The sequence below is a fragment of the Ictalurus punctatus genome, chromosome 8, assembly GCF_001660625.3.
Source record: "Ictalurus punctatus breed USDA103 chromosome 8, Coco_2.0, whole genome shotgun sequence".
NCBI classification, from domain to species: Eukaryota; Metazoa; Chordata; class Actinopteri; order Siluriformes; family Ictaluridae; genus Ictalurus; species Ictalurus punctatus.
Genome location: NC_030423.2, coordinates 20,372,177 through 20,397,573, shown reverse-complemented (window position 1 = coordinate 20,397,573; position 25,397 = coordinate 20,372,177). Strand labels below are relative to the sequence as shown.

Here is a 25,397-nt window from a genome sequence, read left to right as displayed (position 1 = left end):
TTGCATCCTCCACGCTTATTGTGGGTTGAATGAAACCCAATCAACCAGCCAAACAGGCGAGTAATAAATATCATAATTCTTATATCAGTGGGTCATTTCCACTGTTGTAACACAAATATGAAATTTGAGAACTTTGAGAACCATGGCCCTAGAATACTGGATTACAGCAAAGTGTCACATTTAATACATTATGCTTTTAGACATTATGGCAGTCTGGGAAGACTCACTATGTAGTGAATAGAGACATTTCATACACATGGCAGTCTGAGGAATCTGTGATGTGACTGCTAGTTTGTGTGTGTATGGTGCTCTCAGGATCACATGGAATGTCTGATGGTCTCGCTATTTCTGAGCTGGACAACTTTAAGAGACTCACAACATCTGAGTCCCTTCAGTTTCTCTGAACGTTTAAACAAGCGTTAAATGAGTTAGGAATATTATGAGCTGATGTTTAGTGGTTAGAATCAGTGAAGCTGTGTTTTATACAGAATGCTGATGACACACACACACACACACACACACACACACACACACACACACACACACACACACACACACACACACACATCCTTCTTCTGACTGTACATTTGAACACTTGTATTTTGTGTTCCAGTGTCATACTTATCTCACTCTGCTTTTCTTTCTTTCATCCTCTCACTTTCTTTCCCCCTTCACTCCGCCCTTCTCTCTCTCCTTTTTTCACGTAAACTCACTCCTGCTCTTCCTTCTTCCTTTCTCACTGTCACGGACTTTAATGTCACACTCTGTCACACACCTTTATCTCTCTTCTACCTTTCACTAGCAAATGCTCTCTCTGTCTCCATTACTTTTTCACTTTCTTTAACCACTTTTATCATTTCTTCTTCTCCTCCTCCTCCACCTTCCTCTTCTCCTTCAACTCTTCCTTTCTCTTTGTTTTATCCCATTCATTTTATTCTATTTTTATTCATCTCCCCGTTTCCTCTTCCTTGCATTCTCCTTATATATTAATCTTTTTTTACTGTCTCTTCTCTCTTTCTCACTCTCTCTCTGTCCATTATTTTTTCTGACATTTTCCCTATTAGACCCTTAATCTTTGCTTTGTCCTCTCTTTCAGCATCTTTCTTCTTTCCTCTTTCTCTCCCTCCATTTTCCTCCTATTTTCCCATCAGACCTTTAACATCTTTCTCTGCCTGACCATCTTGCTTTTTTCCTATCTCTCTTTTAGTTTTTTCTTCTTTCTCCACTTCTCGTTCTGTTCTTCTATTTCTGTCCCTTCTCTTCTGCCTCTTCTCTTTTCTCCTTTTTCTTCTCTGCTCTCCCTTTCTCACACTGCATATTTGTCATTGACATTTCCCCCCTATCAGACCACTAACCTCCCCCTCACACTCTGCTCGACCATCTCTTTCATTCTCTCTCCTTTCTTTTATCTTTGCTTTATACTTTCTCTTCCTTCAATGTTTTTGCTTATACTTTCTTCTTCCCTGCCTGCTTCTCTCTCTCCTCTCTTCCTCACTCTGTCAGCCTTCTTACAATTTTTCTTTTATCCTGTATTTTGTCTTCATTCCTTTTGATTTACTTTCATATACTTTTATTCAGTTATTGTATACAGTGCAATAATGCCTTCAACGTGAACTGTCTTCTTTGTTCACACTCGCCCATCATACCAAACCTTTCTTTCTGCCTCTGGTCGATCAGCACATCTCTCTCTCTCTGGAAGCTTCTGTACTGTGGGAAGGAGGAGTGGACAGCGCATAAAGTCAGCCTCTGAAAGAAAGTTTAATAGCAGAGAGTTCATTTCAACACAGAAACCTGTTTGTGCAATACCTGTGTGTGTGTGTGTGTGTGTGTGTGTGTGTGTGTGTGTGTGTGTGTGTGTGTGTGTGTGTGGGTGGTTGTGTGGGTGGGTGGGTGTGATGACTCAACATGATATTTACCTCATTTACCTTTACAACATGTCATTCCTCTTCTGATTTAATTGAAACACATCATTCTTGTTTTTAGTTGACAGAAAATGGCTTACATTTGGTGTCAGGTCTCTTCAAATATACACTTAACGTGTATATACACTCTTCATCCTCATGATTCACATTCCTAGTGTTACACCAATACTACCAATAGTATTTAAAAAAAAGAAAGAAAGAAAAAACAAGATGAACTGAAATAGAAGTTATTGTGTGTGTGTGTGTGTGTGTGTGTGTGTGTGTGTGTTGTTTATATTGTGTCTCATAACGTGAGGTGCTAGTAATTTACCAGAGCCTCACTAAAAACATTTCATACACTTGTAGTGTGTTGTTTGCTTGAGTCAAGATGGACAAGGGCCGAGGAAAGCTACATGGCGATGTACAGTTTGAGATTTCTGGCATAAATACCTAAACGTAGGTTTGTAACCCATAGACCTGTAACACTCTGAAGCAAAACTATGCCAGGTGGTAAATCCAAGTAAAATTAAGAGATGGGATTATAATATTCCTCATACAACCTCTAGGAAGTTCCTGTCCACTTTACAGGAAAACCACCAACCCTCTACAAGTGCACAATATTACAATACAATATGTAATATCTTGCATCATTCTTAGAAATGTAACTATTTCCTAAATAGGTTTTGAGTTAGTGAGGTCTGGATTAAACCTGTTCAATTCAACCTGTTCAAGTGACCAGTCAAACAAGTCAGTGGCTGCAAGTGTCTATGGGCTGCCATAGACACCCTAGCCAGAAGAAGAAGAAGAAGAAGAAGAAGAAGAAGAAGAAGAAGAAGAAAAATGTAGGATAACAATAGGGTGCCTATATGCACCTTCAGTGAGTGACCCCCTAAATATTGTTCGTAATGATGGTTTATGATTTCCACGACTGTAACTAAAAAAAAAGAGAAAGAAATCATCCCACTTTGAGTACCACTGTTCTAGGGTACATAGTTTGAATACTTATTTATTGCAATGCATTATGGGATTGAGTAAGAGCATTGGATGTTCACCGCTATTCTTCAGGTCATGACTCAAAAAAGGCAAAATAGTGCACTATATAGTGAGAATGGTGCTATTTCGGACGCATCACATGATCCGTAAAAGACGCTTTCATTGAATTCACGAATTCTGATTTCTGTGCTTCACAGCATCTTCCACTTTCTGTACAGAAGAGCTGCCTATTTGCTACACGAGCAAGAAAAATGCACTTACTGTGCCTTCTAGTGGCCATATCCATTTTTTTTAGGACTATGATAGAAATTTGCATACTTGTATACTTGTATAGCTGCATACTATGCCAAATATTACTAGGCAGTATTTATCACTTGGTAACCTGTACTACATAATTGTGACCACATGTTCATCAAATCCACTTTGATGCTGATTCATTTTTGTGCAGTGTTAGTTACTATTACCCAAAACCTTGCAGCAGAAAAAAGTGTTCAAGGTGACAAAATTACTTTTGCATTAATTTTTAAATCCAGCAATGGCACAGTGAGAGTTAAAATCCAACTTTCTAATTTTCTGGATAATCTGTCACTGCTAGTTAATAGTTAAATTGATATGAGGATAGATAGGGCATTAACATTAAATGTAGTCCATCAATCCATTTTCTGTACTGCTTATCCAACACAGGGTCATGTGCACAAGGCGGGGGAACATCATGGGGTACAAATCCATCACAGGACACAATCATACACCCATTCACACACTACAGACACTTTGGCCATGCCAATCAGCTTACAATGCATGTCTTGGGGGAGGAAACCGGAGTACCCAGCGGAAACCCCCAAAGCACAGGGAGGGCTGGGGGGGAATCAAACCCTCAACCCTGGAGGTGTGAGGCAAACATGCTAACCACTAAGCCACTGTGCCCCATATTAAATATAGTTTTGTTAATAGCAACAAACAATAATAATAATAATAAAAAAAACCTAACAAAGTTTACAGGTTATTTAGCTGTTGTTAATAGTTGTGGGTCAGTATTTGCTTGTTCCGGAGTCTTTGGTACAAAATGGACACTTATTTTCACCAAGTAAACACATGTAAAATTCACAAATAACAACCCTATTGGACCACAGACTTAAAAAGCACAATAAGAGAAATTGTATTCAAACTCACCGATTTAGATTTTGTTTTTTTTTCTTTCTGCCAACTGGAATCCTAAAAACAACTGTAATGCTGGAAATGTTTAACAGGAAATACCCAAAACTGGTATAAATTTGCACATAGGTTCATTGTTTTTTTTTTTTTTCTTTCTATTTTCTGATTTACCCCTGCTTTATTGATGGAGCGTCTGTACAATGAACTGTATGCATATGCTGTGGTATATATTATCTATTTATAGTCTATATCATAGACAATATATTATTATATTGGACTACATTCTTTCCTGAGGTCTGAACCACAGCTGTTATGGACAAACACCTGGTTCATTTCTCAGAAAATTGGTGCCAGGTTTTCATGTTTTCAATTTCGTTTTTAGTTTCATGACTTGCGTGTCATGATAAATTACACACAATGCAACAAACTGTCTTGCAGATGGCACAGAGAGAAAGCAGGCCCGTCCAACACAGCTCCTGGAAAGTGTTTATTTCTGATCTAACCACTGGATCTGGCTCATAGCACAGACTCTGATCACTAGAAAGAGACTTGGATTGGAAGTAAAGGTTCCAGAAATGGTAGGGTTATAGAAATATAGAAATATGACTGGATAGATGATTAGATATTTATCCTTTTGTTTTATTTCTTCTCTACAGATACTGCTAAGAAGAGTATTTAGCAACTCCAAATGATTTGTTTTTGGGAAAAACTGAAAAGAAATGTTTTTGTCATAATTATGTGTCACATGGAATAAAATGATACAGTCACAGTTAATGATGAGTATTTTTATGTATTATATATGATTTGATGTATCTATACACTGTACAAAGCTTTAAAGAAGTCTTGGATGTTTTCATATGACATGCATTTAATACATATTTAAATATAGGTGCTGCTTTAAAAGAAGAAAAAGATCCCAGAGAGATCTGGTGTTGTAGATAATGCTTCTCACAGCTCCAGGGTCTGTGGGTCGAACCTGAACTCGGGTTCCTGTCTGTGTGGAATTACACATGGTCTACCAGAGACAGTGTGGGTTCCTCCTGGTTCTCCGGTTTCCTCCGATCTCCTAAAAACATGTCAGTAAGTGGGTTTGGAGACTTTCCCTTTTCACTAGTTGTAAATGAGTGTGTAGATGTCTGCGATAAAGCGCTTACTGAAGATGAACATATGAATGAATGATTCCTAATAATTTGCATGCTACATATTTCAACATTTCAAAAAAGATTAAATTCATTACTATGCCATGCATGTTCAAATTCTTAGCAAATACAAAACTGCCTCCCCTGTAATTTGTAGAGATCTCAACACGAGCAATGATCTGCTTCTCTCACAGCCTTGTCTCTTTCGAATGAGGCCGTGGGGTGATCCCACACCATTCCCATTCACAGCTCGTCCACTCAAATAATCAGCTCTCATAGGCTGGTGCATGAAAGAGCCACAATTGCTGTGTTGCGTTTGGACAGAACATGTCGCCATCCAGTTTACCTTTACTCCCACTTTTTAAATGGCTTCAGTGCAAAGGTCATGTGCATGTGTTGGTGAGAGATAGAGCTAAAGAAGAAATAAACTCACATAGTGCACAGATCTGACTAGATAACATGGAGCAAACGCTGGTAAGACTCCGTTTTCCTCATTATATTTTCCGCACTCCTGCTATAGATTTCAACATTCCTTCTCCATTATCATAGCTTCAATCAAAAGCTATTATCCCCTCCTAGATACTAACAGGCTTCAGCAGATATGAACACAGTCTTATTCAGAAATAAGTGCTCTAGGATTTGTATGTTTACAAATGTTTAGGTCTCTGACTGTGAAGAAATGAGATATTCTGTATATTCTGATATTCCTATATCAGTTGTATTAAGTCTATACTTTATATTCATAAATATACTGCTGTACAGGTAAGTGTACAGTATGCACAATTAATTACATTTGATTTCATCATTAATCCGAAGTTGATTTGAATTCTTAGAGAATGCAGTTAACTTCAGAGTTATTGTGATTCTTTACAAAAAAGTTAATAACTTAAGCAAAGAGTGGCATTTATTTAATTTTTTAGGATAAATACTGTAAATGTCAACAATTTTGCTACGTGTAGCTAGTCTGAGAAAAATACTTGTACATTTTTTTCTTCAGTGAAAATGTTAAATTGTTGTGCATAATTTGTATTTTTTCCTGACATCTTGGCCCATTCTTTTGAAGGCTGCCAATACTTTTGGAGGTAATTTAAGACAAATAACAACAAAAAAAACAAACAAACCTCCATTTGTTTCAGAAAGCCAGGTGTGAGATTTACTGATATTTAAATATTCTCTTTGCACACCACTTGCTTTATTTATTTATTTAGCATTTAATTTTTTTTTTAAATATTTCATCCAATTTTAACACAGTACACTCCCATTGTACAGTGTTAACTGATGATATTAATATTGTCCTCTATGTGTTATATAAGCATGTTATAACCATTCTTTTATTGAAGAAAGACACAATCTTAAAAAATATTAAATATAATTTAACAAAATTACATGTTCTCAGATGTGGAGTCCAGGACCCTACTGTAATTTTATCATGCTTAAATTTGATAAATCTTACAGATTGTAGTGCTTTTATATAGGCTATATAATATAAATCCTAGACCATGACGAAAATACTAATCTGTTTTTACATTGTTTTTTCTGCCACTGTAGAATGCATTATAATTTGTATGATATAATGAAATAAATGAGTGTGTCACAGATGTTTCCTGTTCTGATTGGACTTGTAGCAGTGTTAGCCACAGTCCTCTTCCTCTTCATGAAAACAGGAAACTCTGAAAGTAGAAAGAAAACAAGCAAGCTCCCCAAAACTCTACAGGATCCCAGCGTTAAATACCCGCTACCCCTCATAGAGAAGGAGGTCAGTCATGAAGAAAACTATTAACATTCTAAATGAAATGGCTGAAATAATCATGCTGCTGACCACTACAGAATGAAACTTATGACATACATGTCTTTCTTAAGTATAAATGTAAAAGTTACTTAAAATATGAAAGTAAAGTTATGAGAAAGAATCGAATAGGTTAAAGACACTTCAATTTCAAGTCACACACTGATTATTTTAGTGATAGTAAATTAGTACCAAGGAAGCAAGGAAAGCAGGAAAACATTAGCTAAAGCTAATAACTAACCACTTTACTCCATGTAGGAACTGAAAGTCGCATACATGCAAATACGATATATATATATATATATACATACATACATACATACATACACACACACACACACACACACACACACACACACACACACACACACACACATATATATATATATATATATAGTACTGTGCAAAAGTCTTAGGCAAAGAAATGCTGTACAGCAAAGATGGCTTCAAACATAATGAAATTAAATATTTCTACATTAAAAAAATACTATATGGAGCAGTAAACAGAAATTAATTAAACAATGTTGATATTTGGTGTGATGACCATTTGCTTTTTTTTTTTTTAAAAAAAAGTAGGTTCAGGTACAATTAGTGCAGTTTTATAAGGAAATGAGCTGTAAGTTTTATTGAGCATCTTGCAGAAACAGACACTGTTCTTCTGGAGACTTTAACTGTCGCACTCGCTTCTTATTTTTGCAGCAAAACCCAGTGGCCTTCATTGTGTTTTTTGTCTGAAAAGTGTCTCTTACGTAATATGCTGCTTTCTTTACTGACATACAAATATTTTTCTGAAACATTTAATTTTGTGCTGGAAAACTAAACTAACTTTGTGCTAAAAAATCAAACTTTTTTTGTACTAGACGTCATAAAATAAAAAATCTATAACAAAGTTAGTACTAAAAAAAAATAGGGTGCCTAAGAGTATTGCACAGTACGGTATATATATATATATGCATGTATACATATATACAGTGTCCTCCAATATTGGCACCCTTGGTAAATATGAGCAAAGAAGCCAGTGAAAAATTGTCTTTATTGTTTATGCTTTTGATCTTTTGTTCAAAACATTCACAAAAATCTCTGCTCTCATGGATGTTAAAAAGTTGCACACAAAACACAAGTTAATAAAAAAAAAAAAACTTTGTTAAATATATGTGTGGGATGGCCATGGCAGGACCTTGATTTTGTTGTCAGTAAACCCTTTTTGTGTTGATTTTGATGTATGTTTGGATCATTGTCCTGCTGGAAGATCCAACCACGGCCCATTTTAAGCATTTAATATCTGCTGTTATTTGATAGAGTCCATGATGCCATGTATCCTCACAAAATGAACAGGTCCTTTGGCAGAAAAACAGCCCCAAAACATTAAAGAGCCACCACCATATGGCTATCTCTCTGTGTGCGCCCAAACCACCTCTGGTGTTTGATGCAAAAAGCTCTATATTGGTTTCCTCTGACCATAGAACCCAATCCCATTTGAAGTTCCAGTAGTGTCTGGCAAAGTTTTTTCTTGAAACTGTTCCAAATAACTTGTGGTGATGTAGGTGATTTCAGATTGTAGTTTTGGAGACTTTCTGACCCCAAGACACAACTAACTTCTGCAATTCTCCAGCTGTGATCCGTGGAGATTTTTTGGCAACTCGAACCATCCTCTTCACAGTGCGTTGAGACAATATAGACACACATCCAGTTCCAGGTTGATTCATAACACTTCCTCTTTGTCACGATCTCGCCTGCAGATGGCGTTGCGGTGGCACACGCTCGTGGATTGCGTATGAACTATGGAGACTTTGTTTACAATGGACACGTGCGTTTGTTTCTGTTCTGTCTCCTCCTTGTTTAGTCATTGGTTGTTTTTCGAGGGTGTGTATTAATTGTTACCAGCGGTCAGCGTTCAGGGTAAATTACATTCGTTATTTAAACCCCTCGTGTTGCTGCGCACATAGCGCAGTATTAAATGTGCTAATGGGTAAAGTGGTAACGGAGTGTATAGGTGTCGATATGGTTAAGTTTCCATGTCCTGTTCTCATTTCATGCCACGATTCCAGTTATATGTTTAGACCATCGTTTGTGTTTGACCTTAGTCCGAGAAATAAATGCATAAATTCCATGTATGTGCTAGCTACCTAAATACTAAGCGGCAGTGTTTCCATGTCCTGTTCTAGTTTCAGGTTTCATGCCTCGGTTCTAGTTTTATGTTTAGACCTCGTTTCTCGTTTAGACCTTGTTTTCCGGTTTCATGTACATTGACTTTGGTTGTGAATAAATACTTGAACCTGCACTTGCTTCCGTTTCGAATCCGTTTTGTAACACTCTTGACTGAAACCTAACCCTTAATTATTGCCCTGATGGAGGAAATGGGGCAGTTTCAATGCTTGTGCTATTTATAGCCACTTCCCATTTTGTGAAGCCCAACAACCTTTTGCCGCACATCACAGCTATATTCCTTGGTATTACCCATTGTTATGAATGACTAAGGGAATTTGGCCTTTTTTTTTTTTTTTAAACCTCACATTTATACCCCTGTGAAACAGGAAGTCATGGTTGAACAATTTCCTGTTCCTAGTCACCCAGGTGTACTAAAAATGTAAAATATCAGTGGGAATATACTATACAAATTATCTATTATAAATTATATAAATATCAAATATCATTTTCTCATATGAATTCATAGGGGTGCCAATAATTTTTGCACACATATTTAACAAAGATTTTTTTTTATATATAAACCTCTGTTGTGTTTGCAATTGTTTGATATCCATGAGAGCAGAGTATTTTTGTGATTTTTTTTTAAGCAAAACGTCCAAAGGTTAAACAATAAAGAGAATTTTTCACAGCCTTCTTTGCTCATATTTACCCAGGGTGCCAACATTATTGGAGGACACTGTATCTATATTTGCAGTGTAGCCTTTATGAAACACTTATTTTTTAATGACGCTTGATTTTAAGTGAACAATTTACCCAATTAAACATTTATGTCACATGACTGATTCAGTATCTAGGTTTAATTCAGTTGTCTTTTTTCGGGGTTTGCTAATCGTGACAGGACATTACACACGACACGAAGAGATTCCGCTTCGGTCTTCCCTCTTCTCATCATGTGCTCGGGCTTCCAGTCGGTATGAATCCTCACCTTATCTCACATGTTTCACCTGTGTTCTGTATTGATATTGACGTTCTGCTGTCTCCTGCACCCTAAAAGGTCAGCATGTGTACCTGTCTGCTAAAGTCAATGGGAATCTGGTGATCCGAGCTTACACTCCTGTCTCCAGTGACGAGGACCAGGGACATGTCGATCTTGTCATAAAGGTAGGAAATAAACCACAAGTAAAGCATCGTGCCCGAAAGGATAACAATATACAGTATGTAGTTAAAGAATAGAGACAGAGTTATCCATTGTAGCTTTTCTTATCATTTAATTCTAAGAAATGATCTCTCACTCATTAGAGTTATAGTGAACTATGTATAAAATTGAGTTCAAATGTTTCCAGTAAGGGACCTTGTAGATTTGTCTTCTCTTCCTTGTAGAGATGTATTTCTCTTGCTAACGTGCTAAAAAAAATCTTGTTCTGAGTAGTAATGCTAATCAATTTCTATTCAGTAACACTGATGCTATCCAACCAGTGAACATACAATTAAATAAAGTTTATTTCCCTTTATATGAGGTGGCATTTTTTCCCCAGAATTTTATTTATTTATTTTTTTACTTTAAAAGAAACAAAATCTCTAGAAATAATGCATAATTTGGTAACGCTTTAGAAGACGATATTATCCATTAACATTTAAAACCAGTGTTCTATAAGATTTTTTCCAGTGTTTTATTTAATTTTAGTTTACCCCTATGTGTTAATTAATGCATTAACTAACAAACATGTACTAACATGAACTTAAGGTGGTCATGATTCACGCATGAAGTCATAAGACTCACGTCATAGATAAAGTTAGCTCTTCATTAGTTTGTGATTAGTACATAGACTTAACTCATCATTAGTTCATATTTAAGTAAGTATTAATTCAGGTATTAGTGCATGCTTATTCTTAAACCCTATTAACAAAAAAAAATGCTTTCCTTGCTTAGTTCAAAATCATAATTCAGGCAAATACGTCTAAGGAATTCTATTCCTAAATTATGCTAACTATGCGTGAGATTTTTTTTTAATATAAATAGTCGAATAATAGTTATTTAAAATATTGTTAAAGTTAAGTTTGGCATTAATATTTAATCAGAGGAAGAAATTGGTGTTTTGACCTGTATTAACCCTGATTATATTCTCTGACCCCTAATCATTTTTATTAGACTCTGAAAATGTCTGAATACAGCTGACTAACCCCTTTAATATTAAAGCATGTGTTCTGTCAACTAGATATATTACAAAAACGCACACGCAAACTACCCTGAAGGGGGCAAAATGTCTCAGCACCTGAACGATATGAAGATTGGAGACACAATCGACTTCCGGGGGCCAAACGGCCTGCTGGTGTATAACGGCAATGGTAAGGAAACTCAGAATAAAGATCTAGAAAATGATAAAAATGGTCAATGAACTGAACTGATTCACAGTAGCTATGTTTCCATCCACGTATTGTTATGGGAATTTTGGGATATCATTTAAAAAATACTGGATGAAAACAAAATGCAAAAAAAAATCTCAAAAAAGCATAAAAATACATATGCACTCAATTGAGGCGGATACATTTTTTTGTTTGATAAGCAGACATGTGCATAAACTACGATGGAAACACATTTACCAGATAAATTCCTTGATGCACATCAAAAAAGTCATGTGACTTTGTCTCAACAAATTCTGTGATTGGATAATAGGCTAACAAAGGTAAACATGGTGGAGAGTGAGATGCTCCAGTTTCCCCGGAAGTGATGATTTTGTTCTCTTGAACATGGAAACAGTGGATGGAAACAATGCTTTATTTGCAAATGTTTTATGTGATATTCCAATTTTTCGCATAAATTAAATTCGCAACTTGGATGGAAACATAGGTATTGAGAATTCCTGGAACAAAAGTTGTATAAAAAATGTGTAAGTGTTACATGTAACCAACAGAGGGCAGCATCACTTAAGGCTTCTAAAACTATTTAATTTCTATTGCAAAATGAGTATATTTTGTGAGTTTACATATTTTCTCTGTTTAAGGTCAGTTTGCTATTAGACCTGATAAAAAGTCTGATGCCAAGCTGAGGAAGTTTAAACATGTAGGAATGATCGCTGGTGGCACAGGTCAATATATATATACATCACATGAGACTATTAATGCATAAAGACTCAGGATAGATATACTGTATCTAATTGTTGTACATGGTGGTGGTCATGTGTATACAGGCGTCACTCCAATGCTGCAGCTTATCCGCAGTATCACAGGGGATCCTGAAGACCAAACCAAGTGCTCCCTTATTTTTGCCAACCAGGTAAATCACACTTATTAACTTTTCAAATTTAGCATTGCTACATGTTGGATGGTCTTGGTAATTCGTAATGATGGACCAAGTCATACGCAAAGATTAATATCACTTCATTCAATGAACATCACAATAGTTTATTATTGTGTTACTTTAATACACTATAGCAAATATACATATATACATATGATAAACCATGATACCCGAGCCGACTTGTATACAATGGGCTAATAGGGAATAATAAAAAAAGGGTAAATTTTTGGCATCCACATTGTCTTATTTGCTGCGAAGAAATGACTTGAAGTGGGTTTTTGTTTACTATATGAAAATATGGTATTAAGAAGTGAGATTAGAGCTAATTTCTGTCTAGCCCAGACTATAGATTCATGCGTCCTATCAGTGACAGTCATGTCTGATGATTACACTGAGTGAAACACCCCCTAGACTAGGTTAAATTTATTTAAGCATGCTTCACAGACATCCGTAACATGTAATCGGTAGCGAATGAGAATTTGCATGTGAAACTTTCTGTAAGTTAAGTGTTAAAGTATAGTGAAACAGACATAGCAAAGTAACCATCGCTTAACCGAGGGGTGTTGTTGTTTTCAGTTTGTAATTTTGATTCATTTAGATTTTTTAAAAACCAAATATATATCCCTTTTCAGCTGACATACTTTAAGATCACTAAATACAGTACAGGAGGAGTATCAGATAACTGAATCAGATAACTAAGGCTCACTTGTTCTGTGTTAGATTATATATATGTGTGTATATATATATATATATATATATATATATATATATATATATATATATATATATATATATATATATATAATGTACACATTTTCAGCAATTATCAGCTTACATCAAGGGGCATGACGCTAGCATATTTGCTTCGCACCTTTGGGGTTGGGGGTTTGAATCCCGCCTCCACGCTGTGTGCGCATAGCATTCATGTTTTCTCTGTGCTTCGGGGGTTTCCTCAGGGTACTCCGGTTTCCTCCCCAAGTCCAACGACATGCGTTGTAGGCTGACATGAAGACTCTCTATATCAGGGTGTTCTCACTTGTCTTTTTTTATTGCTTATTGCAGAAGAATGTTTTATATTTATCTACACTGTAACTCTATGCACAGACAGAGAAGGATATTCTGTTAAAGAAGGAACTGGAAGAAGTCATGAAGAATCACCCTGAGAAACTGCACGTATGGTACACACTAGACCGACCTCAACAAGGTAAAACACAAACATCACAAATGAATTCTGTAGCTGGCCAGTTGATCAGGTTCACCTACCATACAGGTCAGGTTGTAGGTGTACAATTACTGACTGTAGCCCATCTGTTGATGTGGACAATGTGTCAGCTCCCTTCATACCCATATGACGGCTTTCCCCAAACTGTTGCCATGCAACCATGCTAAAAAAAATTTTGTGGTAAGCCTTCCCAGAAGAGTGGAGATTATTATAACAGCAAAGGGGGGTTCAGCAGCATTGTATGGGTTTCAAACACCTCGTTATCACTTCCAAGTTGAGAAACAGACCATTAACTAAAAATCCCCAGTTGGAAAGTGATATGGATGATACTAGAGGATGATTATTACAGGGGAAAATACAAGTTATAGTTTCTAACTGTATCTCATAAGCTTTGCATGGGAACCCTTTATATATTATGTCCTTACCATTTTCACTTATAATATTTACACAACTACCATATAAAATGTCTTTTTGGCTGTTTACATTGTTTACACTGTAATTATTTAGTGAAAAAAAGAGTTTTGAATACACCATGACAGGTGATATTAAGTTCCCACTGACATTAGAACATTTAGTGAACTTGGCAAGGTTAAAAAATGTGTTTTTATATCTCAGTGTTTTTGTATCTGTTGATGCCCCAGGTTGGGAGTATGGCACAGGATTTGTGGATGCTTCAATGATGAAAGCGCACCTTCCTCCTCCAGCCAATGACGTGCTGATAGTGATGTGTGGCCCGCCCCCGATGATCCAGAACGCATGCCTGCCAAACCTCACCAAACTCGGCTACGACCCACAAAACACTTTCACATACTAACGCCATCAGATGTGTTTGTAAAATAAATATTAAATATATAAAGCCATTGTGTTGGATATAATATTCAAGAACTTCTTGTACTGTACATACAAAAATAAATAATACATAAATAAAATGTTTTTTTTGTGTGCTTGGTTTCCCAGGATTAATCTAAATGTAATTACTTTAAGTACTTAATTAGAACATATGCCATTGCGCTGTTGAGTTCTCGAATCTAACTTGTGAGCATGTGTTTATTAACTTTATATAACAACAGCTCTGTCAGTTGTGCAGCTACAAATCACAGGTTTATATTAATGAATTCGTTCTAATAAGTTATAATTTCTGTTACGATACAGTGAAATCGGCGCTGCAGTTCACAACAGGTAGTGCCGCCCAGGGACATGGCGGAAGAGGACTACACTTCCCAGCCATACCCGCGCTCGAGTTCGCCGGAGTTCTGATTACGAACACCTGCAGACATCTAAAGTTATATAAGGTCCTCGTTAGCATCAACCGCTTGCAAAGTAACCGCTCAGCAGCCTCGTCTCTGTTGGTTAGCCAAGCCTGATTATCATTAGAAGTGTCTTCCCGGTTCTCGATTTCCGCTCATCTTTTGACTACGCCCCTGTTAACCTGTTTTACCTGCATAATCCCGACTCTCGTCTCGTTCCGTGTTCCGCCTGGTGTCCGTCACACGTCATCTCCTCGCCTGTCCGCGTTTGTCTCCGTCAGCCTCACGTAACCGATTACTTCGCCGTACAATGGTGGCAACAGGCACCCCGGATTGGGAACGTTACGTCCTTGAGCAAAACCGCGCGCTAGCGGTGTATCGGGAAGAGTTAGCCGCGTTGCGTGCAGAAGTCTCGCGATTGAGCGTTTCCGCATCTACCAACGCCACGCCCTCGGCTCTCTACACCACCTCTGCCCGCCCCAGCGTATGTTCAGCCCACGCCGGCTGCGCACACTCCAGCGCCGACGGCGCACAACCCGCCTCTGCCTACACCAGAGAGATACACTGGGGAGCCGGAGCGATGCAAGGGCTTCATGTTACAATGCGCTATTCTTCGAAAGCCACCCGGATATGCCAGAGGTCCGTAAATTGACCCATTTCATGGAACTACTCTCGGGAACAGTCCTGGCTTGGGCTACGGTGGAGTGGGAGTGAGGAGGCGGCATCAGACCCTCATTAGCCGACTTCCTTGCCCGTTTCCAGCGCGCCTTTGACCATTCTCCTGATGTCTGGGAGACTGGTGACGAGCTCATGCAACTTAGACAAGGCTCACATACCGCAAGGGAATACGCGCTAGAATTTCGCACTGTTGCGGCCCAGAGCGGCCGGAACGAATCAGCCCTCAAGACCGCATTCCGTCGCGGCCTAGGTCCGGAGTTACTGCAAGAGTTGGCCTGTCGGGGAGAACAGCTAACTTTTGATCACCTTGTGGACCTGACCATAAGACTGGATCGCCTGCGCCGTACCAACCGCCCCGTACCACACGGTTTATTGCCACCAGAGCCGGGCGCACCGAGCGAACCATGCAGCTCGGAAGGGCACGGACCCGCAAGGAGGAGAGGGAGAGAAGACGTAACGAGTCCCGGTGCTTCTATTGCGGTGAGGGCACCCACGTCATCCATCAATGCCCTCACGGGACCGAGAGGAGCACGGACAACCCACCGCGTCGTGCCCAGGTGAGTCTAAAACAGTTACATGTATCCCACATATTTGCGTTACCAGTCATGATAGAACACTCAGGCCGTTCTTTTGTTCTTTCAGTGCTCGTCGACTCCGGAGCAGCGGAGAAATTCATAGATGAGAAGACTGCGCAGGAGCTCGGCCTCACAATACGTCCCCTACTCCGTCCTCGCGAGCTCCAGTCCATAGACGGGTCGCCTATAGGCGGAGGCATAATATCTCACAGCACACACCCAGTCTGCCTTCAAGTTAGCGCCCTCCACCACGAAACTCTGGTCCTTTACCTCACGGTCTCCACCAGACACCCCATCGTACTCGGACTACCCTGGCTAGAACGGCACAACCCCCAAATCTCCTGGACAGACAAGCAACTCACCCAATGGTCCTCGTATTGCGTGCAGAATTGTTTGAGGGGTCCCACGGTCCCTTTGGCCACCACGACTGTGGAGAGTCCCCTCTCGCTTATCCCAGTCAAGATCCCCACAGAGTACCGCAACCTCCATGAGGTGTTCAGCAAGGAGAAGGTCAGTTGTCTCCCACCTCACAGACCCTACGAATGTGCCATTGATCTCCTACCCGACGCCAGCCCACCTCGGGGCCGCGTGTACCCGCTCTCCTAAGTGGAGCAGTGGGCCATGGAGGAGTACATCCAGGAAGCCATCCGGCAGGGGTACATTCGACCCTCCACGTCCCCTGCATCTGCCGGGTTCTTCTTTGTAGGGAAGAAAGGAGGGGGGCCTCGGGCCAGGCATTGATTATCGGGCCCTCAACCAAGTGACCGTAAAGTACCAATACCCTCTGCTTCTCGTCCCCTCAGCCTTGGAACAGTTACGGTCCGCCACCATCTTCACTAAGCTGGACCTATGCAGCGCTTATAACTTGATCCATATTAGGGAGGGGGATGAGTGGAAAACGGCCTTCAGCACCACTTCTGGACATTGAGTACATGGTCATGCCGTATGGGCTCGCTAATGCCCCCTCCGTGTTCCAGAACCTGATCGATGATGCCCTAAGGGACATGCTGGGACGGTACGTTATCGCCTACATCGACGATATTTTGGTGTATTCGACCTCCTTGGAGGAGCATGTCCAGCATGTCTTTCCACGTCTCACTTCTCAAACCAGTGATCTCGGGGCCCTTGGCCCCGGAGGACTCCCCACCGGAACTGCTGGAGATAGAAGGCCGCCCAGCCTACCGTGTCCACAACATTCTAGACTCCAGACGGAGGAGGGGAGGACTTCAGTATCTGGTAGACTGGGAGGGGTATGGACCAGAGGAGCAGTGCTGGGTTCCAGCCCAAGACATTCTGGATGCAGGCCTGCGTAAAGACTTCCACGCGGCTTATCCAGACAAACCGGGTCCCCGGGGGGGCCTTGGAGGACTTCGGCTCCCGGAGTGAGCCCTTTTGGGGGGCTCTGTTACGACACGGCGAAATCGGCGCTGCAGTTCACAACAAGTAGTGCTGCCCAGGGACATGGCGGAAGAGGACTACACTTCCCAGCCATACCCGCGCTCGAGTTCGCCGGAGTTCTGATTACGAACACCTGCAGACATCTAAAGTTATATAAGGGCCTCGTTAGCATCAGCCGCTTGCGAAGTAACCGCTCAGTAGCCTCGTCTCTGTTGGTTAACCAAGCCTGATTATCATTAGAAGTGTCTTCCCGGTTCTCGATTTTCACTTGTCTTTTGACTACGCTTAGGCGTAGGCAACCCTGTTAACCTGTTTTACCTGCATAATCCCGACTCTCACCGTGTTCCGCCTGGTGTCTGTCACACGTCATCTCCTCGCCTGCCCGCGTTTGTCTCTGTCAGCGTCACGTAACAATTTCTGTACTAATGGCTAATCCATAGGGGCATGAATAGATGCTGCACATGTACGTCTTATTGAACAAAGAGAAACAAACACTGATATGGCAAAGTTTTCTGTGAGATGTTTATTTTTTCCAATTAACATTTATGGAAGGAGTCTCCAGTTTCAGAACTAAAGCTGTAACCTACAGTTTCCCACCACTTTAATGCTTTTGAGACAGAGGAGTTTACGTTTTGTGGCTTTTCAGTAACAAGTTACAATTTTTTTGTCTTAACTTCAAGAGAGGCTGGTGAGGAAACGACTTTGTACTTTGAGTTTATAGCTGCTATAATGCAAGTGATAACAGGAACTAAAGAATGACGTTCGTAAATAATTAAACATTTCAATGAATAATCGTTGGCAAATTGCTGTGGCATAAGTGGGGGAAAAAAACTTCAGGACATGTTATAAGAAAATAATCCAGTTCCTGATGGCAATATTAATTCTGCTTCATTTCATGTAACAGCATGTCTCCGTGTTTCTTTCCTTACATAATGGGTTATTTTATAATTACATACTGTATATAAATGTGTTAAAATGTATTCATTACCTCAACATGCACTCTCAAGCAGTGAGATAAAGATGGATTTTTTTTTAGTTAGTTTAAAGGTGTATTTCATACAGAAAAAGAAATTACACCAATTTTTTCCCATCTTTCCTAAATGTATACGTATTTGGTCTCTTAACTTTGCCTCTTTGGTCAGTTGGTAAGTTATGAAGCCAATACCAAGCCATTGAAGCTTGGTTTCCAGGTTTGCAGAGTGCAAATTATATTAAACTTAATGTATGGCTGAAATATTCCTTTAAATATCTATTCATTAGCAGTGAGTCACAGTGTTGGATTATGTGTCTACAAACAAAGGCTGACAAAGAACTGTTGCTGGTGTGTGTGCTACAATTATACATAAAGCATCATGAAATAATTCTGTGAAAATATACATCTAGATAGATGTTACAAGACAGACTCTGGACAGAAATATCAGAGCCAGGTACCGCATGCCACATTAGACACAAAACACACCACATCAAGGCCGTTTGCTCCAATTGTCCATCGACTTTGCCAGGTGTAATTAGCAAAAGCAGCTGATGATGGTGATCATAATTCTGATAATGTTACCTGAACTTGACAAGCATGATGAGAGGGTCAGTATCCTTCTTACCAATCACCTCTTGCAGCATCTCAGTGGCAGTAACAAAACCCCTGGCCCCTTTGAAAAACCCCTCAATAAATGCCTGATCAATTCTAATGCACTTCCCAAGTGACTGTTACAGGTTGTTGCTCAGCAGACCGCAGATGTTCCCAGGATCATTCTAATGTCTAAAGAAGAGGAACAAAACAAAGCAGCTCCTCCCAATACCAGCACAGCACTCCACCAGTCTCTCAGCTCTAGTTCCCTGAAATGGCTCCATCCACATGCTGGAATATTCTTCAAAATTCTCCTGAGAGTTCTCTGCAAGATACAGGACCTGCACAGCAATCTGGATTCTGGGGTTTTTACTGGGTGGATCCAGCACAGCCCAGACCCAGTCAGTCCCCAGAAGGAACCTCTGTCTTTGAGTCATCACTGTGCAGCTGAAGATATTGGCAAGGTTCAGCTGGAAGCTGCACTGGATGTAAGACATTAGGAAGATCTCACGCAAGGCTGTGCCACTTGGCCGGAACTTCTCATCCGGGTCTGTGAAGTGAAGGTACTTGCAGGTCCTGGATGTAACCACATGAACACAGTCACTAAAGAAGGAGCAGTATGATTCAACTGAGGGTTTATTGGGAAGTGGACCATAGTGATTCAATATCCTAGGTTTGGTCTTGGTTTAGTTCTTTGTTAGGGTCATCTTGGTTGATCCTGGGTCAAAGAGTAGTTTCTCTAATGCACTTAGATGCAATTAGATTTGATCATGATAAAAAAAATTGTCAGTACCTTTTCTAATATGCTTCAGTTTTAAAGGAATTGGCAAAAATTATATACACAATTTTCAATTTCCTCCAAATGTTGTCAGTCAGTCATTGTATGCTTGTTTGTTGCTTGCTATTTTTCCTGAGGTTAATGTAGCTATGAGCTTCATGTGGTTAAACAAGTAATGACAATATCACCCTAAATCATTGCTATAAATTAGGGGTGTAACCCAATGCCACTATCCATCTGTATCGGTTTAGTGCTCCAAACCTCTGAATCTGTACCTCTATTCAGATTTAAACCAAGAGAGGGCAGTAATGTTTGGGACGTATTTTCTCGGAGGCTTTGGCTGTAAATAATTAAATTACACTCACAAAAAAGTAATTTTTATAAAACGCATGCGATTAAAAAAAACATTCCTTCATACAAATATGAATCATCTGGATGTAACTTACAGGCGGAGGCTGTTATGCGAGTTGTTTCTGAAGATTGAAAAAACAAATGTGTTAGTCACATGATGGTCTACATTTATTTTTATACATACTGCAAATACACGGCTATTTAAAGATGTGTTTATATTACATGGTGGTGCTGAATATGTAAAAATAAAAGAAGAAGAAAAGAAAAAGAAGAGTAATGATACCTAGATGGTGGCATGTCGGGGTTCTTTCCGGGGGTTCTTTCCAGGGGCCTTAAACATCTCTCATACCTTCTTGTACTGGAAATACCTGAGTCAGAGGAAAAGGATAAAAAAAAAAAAACAACAACAACAAAAAAAACAAGCATATGACCACTATATGGTCAAAACACTTACAGACATGAGCATACTGATGGTGTTTGTCCAAAAATCTTACTTTGCATCAGGATCTGTTTTTATCAAATGTCTTGTGAGTGTAGGATCTATAGGTGGAAGAAAAACTAAGAAACAATTGTCAGTCATTATATACAGCTAAAATGGAAAATATGTAATAATTTTTTAACTTTTAATGTGCTTTAGGTAGACAACAAATCACTACAGAAGTATATTATTAGTGGTAGTAAATCAAATCAGATTTTCAGCTTAAATTCACTATTGGGGCAATTTAAATCAGAGAACGTATTATGGACTAAAACCGACTGGAGAGGATTCAAGAGTAAGAGCACAGAGTAGATTAAAATCTTACAGGATTTGGGATGAGGTCTGATGTCCTTCTTAGGTCTCACGTCCTTCAGACCTAGGCTAGAGGGCATAGCTGAGGTCATCGCTTGGTGTCCCAGTGCCTGAGCCTTAAATTGGAAATATTTGAATGTATCTGCATTTTGAGTCTGTTTATCAAGATTGTATCAATATTAATGTTCATTGTAACATCTAGTGTTTTTAACATTGATAGTTGTAGAACTGAACATTAAAGACTAGCCAATAACAATATTGGACTAGCATATACAGTTACAAAACACTTAGGTTTTACTCACACTCTCTTCATACAAATGGTGAGACTCTTGCAAGACATCCCAGACATTTGTCATTTATCAAGCTGTTTAGATATACTTATATTTTTTGCTCAAACTTTTTAGACATGATTTTCTTCCAGACCACTCAATTACGTCATTTGAAGTTTCTAGAAAAGAAGCTGCTGTGACACGACTCTCGCTTCACACAAATTTGCATTCAGTACGTGTTTGGTAATTCTGGCCTCTTACTTTGTGTTTAGATTACATTTATTAATATTACTTCCCACAATTTAGAATATTTTCTCCAAGAAATCCTCGTGAAAAGTTTTACACAGTTATAGGTCATACGCTTGTAGACATTTCCCCCCCGATTTATTTTCTCCTGCAATACTACATTTGGCCACTGAGAGGCAATGTTATATAAGTCAAGTCAAGTTTAACATCTTTTTATAGTCCACACGTTTGGTCTGTCTTGTGTTGATTGTTAAAATGGAAGGATATATAACCAGTTTAAATGTTTGTTTGGAAAACTACTTTCTAAACCAGTGTGAGTTTGTAGTGCGGAAGATTTTGTGTTCTCGTCTCTGATTGGTCAGTTTTTTGCATTCATTATCTTTTCCCTTTTGTTTTTGTGTTAACGAACACTTAAATCGCCTTTTGCTCTGCTAATATTAGAGTAAACCATATATTTGTCATGTTTTATACTGGTTTATTATACAATATTAAGAGTAATAAGCTTTTGCCGCCCTTGGGTTTACCGTCCTGTAGAATGACCCCGTTTGTTGTGTGCTGTAGTTGGTATCGCTTCTCGGCCTTTTGGCTAAGATCAAGTGTAGTATCTGTTCTTATCAGTTTAATATCTGATACGTCCCCTACCCGGGGACCATATATTAAATTGATTTTTGGAACAGGGAGATGGAATAGGGGCTTGCTCCGTCCACTCCACGCATCGACCCGGTATTGCAGTACTTCCGGGAACGGTGCACCCCCTTTTTGATGTTAAAAAAAGATAATGGTTGTGGATTTGGATGTGGTGTTAATTAATTATATGGAAGTAGACGCAATATTTGTACTTTGTTTGTGGAGTTTCCGCATTTACGCTGTTTATGATCTCATTGAATTCACAGTTCGCTACAGAAAAGGATTTTTAATTGTTCATACAGGACCAGGGTAGAAGTCTGTACTTTTACATGCATCTTAATTTCTCTGCCATGAAAACCAAACTCGCTTTTACGACTTTTGGCTGCAGTTTTAAACCAAACTGTACCTGACTACTGCACAGTAAAGTCATTTATTTTCTGTTTTAAAAAATCATAGGAAGACAAGTGTCTTTATTTGAAGCCTGACTTATAGTGTGTCAAAATCATGTTTAAAAGCTAAATTATTGTATTTTTAAGTGAATTAAAACACGCATTGTAGTTCTATAACGAAAAGATTTATTTATTGCGCTTTATGTGGCGTAACTTAATTTATCCAATTGCGCAAATTTGTCGTAATATTAATATAAACTACAAATGTATCAATTTATTGTTCATAATCTATTAACCACATCAATCATAATTTGTGGTAGACGGAACTATCTATCCGGAACTATATATCCGGAATCTCATTGCCGGTCGGACAGAAACTTCTGCTTTCACGCGAGTTTTGTTCAGCTCTTTGTTCATAGACTGTGATTATATAGTCACTTGTATAAAGCTGCTTTTCTACCTCAGTTCCTTATTTATTTGGCAATTAAATGAATCGAAGTGAGATTTCTTGTAGAGACGTCGTTTTATTTTGGCTGTAACTCGCTGCCTGACCTGCACACCGAGGGGGCGGGGCTAACTGTAGCGGCTTTCAAACAACCTTCATAAAATTGTTGAAAAATATTTTTTACTGACTCTCATTGCTTACCGTGTAGGAATACGCTGGACTGACTGTTGTGATTTTAGTGTACATGCTACAATTACAAAAGCCGTTTCTTGAACATAGCGGATCTCATTTACATATTCAGAAGCAGTGCATCATGGGAAGTATTATACTGTTTTGTTGCTAAGAAAATAGACGACCGCACGACTTTAGGTGTAATAAAAACATGATATTTTTTCAGTACATTTAGGCTTTAGTATTTTACACTTGGATGTTTATGTAATGTTTAATGCTATATTCTTCACCATGATAGTGAACGTTGTGTGCTGTGGTGCAGTCGGTAGCCGATGGGAGTGTAATTCATACTTACCTGGCAGGGGAGATACCATGATCATGAAGGTGGTTCACCCAGGGCGAGGCTCGGCCATTGCACTCCGGTTGTGCTGACCCCTGCGAATTCCCCAAATGTGGGAATCTCGACTGCATAATTTGTGGTAGTGGGGGACTGCGTTCGCGCTCTCCCCTGATCTTCACTGTACTAAAGTCAGAGTTTCTATTCATATTCGTATAAACATGGGAATTAAATAAAGTATATGAAGTGTAAGGTCATTCTATAAAAACAGCACTTATTCAAATGTTTACAAATCATTAGCAAAAAAATATAACATTGTTGCGAATATTTTTAAATATCGTGATTAATGTTAGTTGTTGCACCTTGAGATATACATAAAATCATTTCAGTGTCCTCCTGTTCCTAATTACTGTAAAAATAATGTCTTTCTAAATTAATTAGTGTTGGAAACTGTGATATTCCTTACCTAATAAAATCATATATTTTTCCTTCATTGCTACTCTTTCCTGTAATAAAAGTCTTCCTGTATTAGTACAGAAGCTTAATACTTAATATATGTCTGTGGGAATGGTTGTTCAGGGTCACAGACTGTTTTGGGTGCGAGGTCATTTTAAAAGTAATTTCCCAATGTTGGTGTGTGCATGGGTTACCTTTAAACTGGTTTAATAAAAAACAGGTTTCCATTAGTAACAACAATATTTCTTTGTCAGTCAGTAAAGCACAATTAATTTATGGTATAAAAAAAACAGGAAGGTTACTAGAACTTTAATCTTAAGATAAAATCAACATTTTAAGTTTGTAGTGTCCTGTTTTGGGTATGTTGCGCTCGAAACAGCCACAGGCTTGTTCCCAAGCTTCGAATTTTCTACCAGACCTCACATTCAGGTGTGATGCGTATCACCCGAGAGTACTTACGGATCAGCTACGATAATCGTTCAACATGGTGCATAAGCATTTTGACAAAACTTCACACACATGGACTCTTGCACTTATATCTAGTACATTTTAATGCATTTTATTTGAACCGATTTATTTTATTTGTAAACTTTGTGTTTTTGTGCGTTATTATGCAAACATATATTTTTAGTACATTATTATGAGTCTTGAAGACAAAGATGTGTGGATGTAAAATAAATAAATAAACAAATAAATAAATAATAATGCCACAGTGACAATGTGTTCTTATCAGTTTAACTGATAACTTCAACTGTGTCAAGGCTTTCAAACAATCTTCATAAAATTGTTAAACATTTTTATTCACTACTGTGATTTTAGAATACATGCTAGGATAAATAAAAAAAAAGTAGTTCTGCTGAACATTATAGATCTCATTACATATCAGGAAGCAAGTGTCAATAAACGGTCAAAATTATAGTGCACTTAATTTGTCAGTGTTGCTGGCCTGTGATTGGTTGTCTACAGTAAGATTATGATACGATTGATCGTCTTCAGTCAGATTATGATGTGATGTCTTTCATCACTTTATTAAAAATGCTTAAAAAAAGAAAAACAAAAGCACAAACTAAGTGCTAACTGGTAAGAGGTTGAATGTTCCGCAGTAACACACACATTCACTCATTTAAACACAGTAACATGTTCCTTTATTCTGTAAATGTATGACATTTTTTACATTTATATACAATTACATGTTATAACCCCATTACAGTTACTGTTCTCAGAAACACAATTACTTTAGTTTCTAAATATAGCTAAATATAGCATCAAACAACATATTTGATCAGAATGAATATTTTAGTCAGTTATTGCGCTTGCTTTCTATTGTGCGCTGTTTGATTGACGCGCATGCGTGGATTTGCGCTCATTCAGTGAAGTTTAATGGAGACTCACTTGTTGTCAGGACGAGCCTTTATGTAAAATGGAAATACTGGCGTG

General features: G+C 38.6%; 2 protein-coding genes and 2 non-coding genes across 5 annotated transcripts; 3 read left to right on the top strand and 1 right to left on the bottom strand.

Moving 5' to 3' along the window:
* Window positions 1–5,502: 5,502 nt before the first annotated feature.
* LOC108269377 (NADH-cytochrome b5 reductase 2) lies at window positions 5,503–14,568 on the top strand. 2 transcript variants are annotated; one of them, XM_017475221.3, is made up of 9 exons: window positions 5,503–5,659; window positions 6,783–6,941; window positions 10,018–10,090; window positions 10,174–10,280; window positions 11,336–11,465; window positions 12,122–12,205; window positions 12,308–12,393; window positions 13,522–13,621; window positions 14,281–14,568. In XM_017475221.3, exons 1-9 carry the CDS (start codon window positions 5,645–5,647, stop codon window positions 14,451–14,453), a joined length of 927 nt encoding a protein of 308 aa, XP_017330710.1. In that variant the 5' UTR covers window positions 5,503–5,644; the 3' UTR covers window positions 14,454–14,568. The 2 variants fall into 2 exon arrangements, with proteins under 2 accessions (XP_017330710.1, XP_017330711.1); XM_017475222.3 differs by having other exon boundaries at window positions 5,547–5,659; window positions 6,811–6,941.
* A 3,351-nt stretch (window positions 14,569–17,919) lies between these two features.
* Window positions 17,920–23,713, bottom strand: rep15 (RAB15 effector protein). Its single transcript, XM_053682375.1, is given in 3 exon segments — window positions 17,920–19,781; window positions 20,580–20,598; window positions 23,523–23,713. Coding segments are annotated over 3 exon segments (903 nt in total). The 3' UTR covers window positions 17,920–19,088.
* LOC124628459 (U2 spliceosomal RNA) lies at window positions 22,102–22,292 on the top strand. Its single transcript, XR_006982994.1, has one exon. It is a non-coding gene; the product is annotated as a U2 spliceosomal RNA (small nuclear RNA).
* On the top strand, window positions 23,515–23,678 carry LOC124628455 (U1 spliceosomal RNA). The gene has a single exon (XR_006982992.1). It is a non-coding gene; the product is annotated as a U1 spliceosomal RNA (small nuclear RNA).
* Window positions 23,714–25,397: the final 1,684 nt, after the last annotated feature.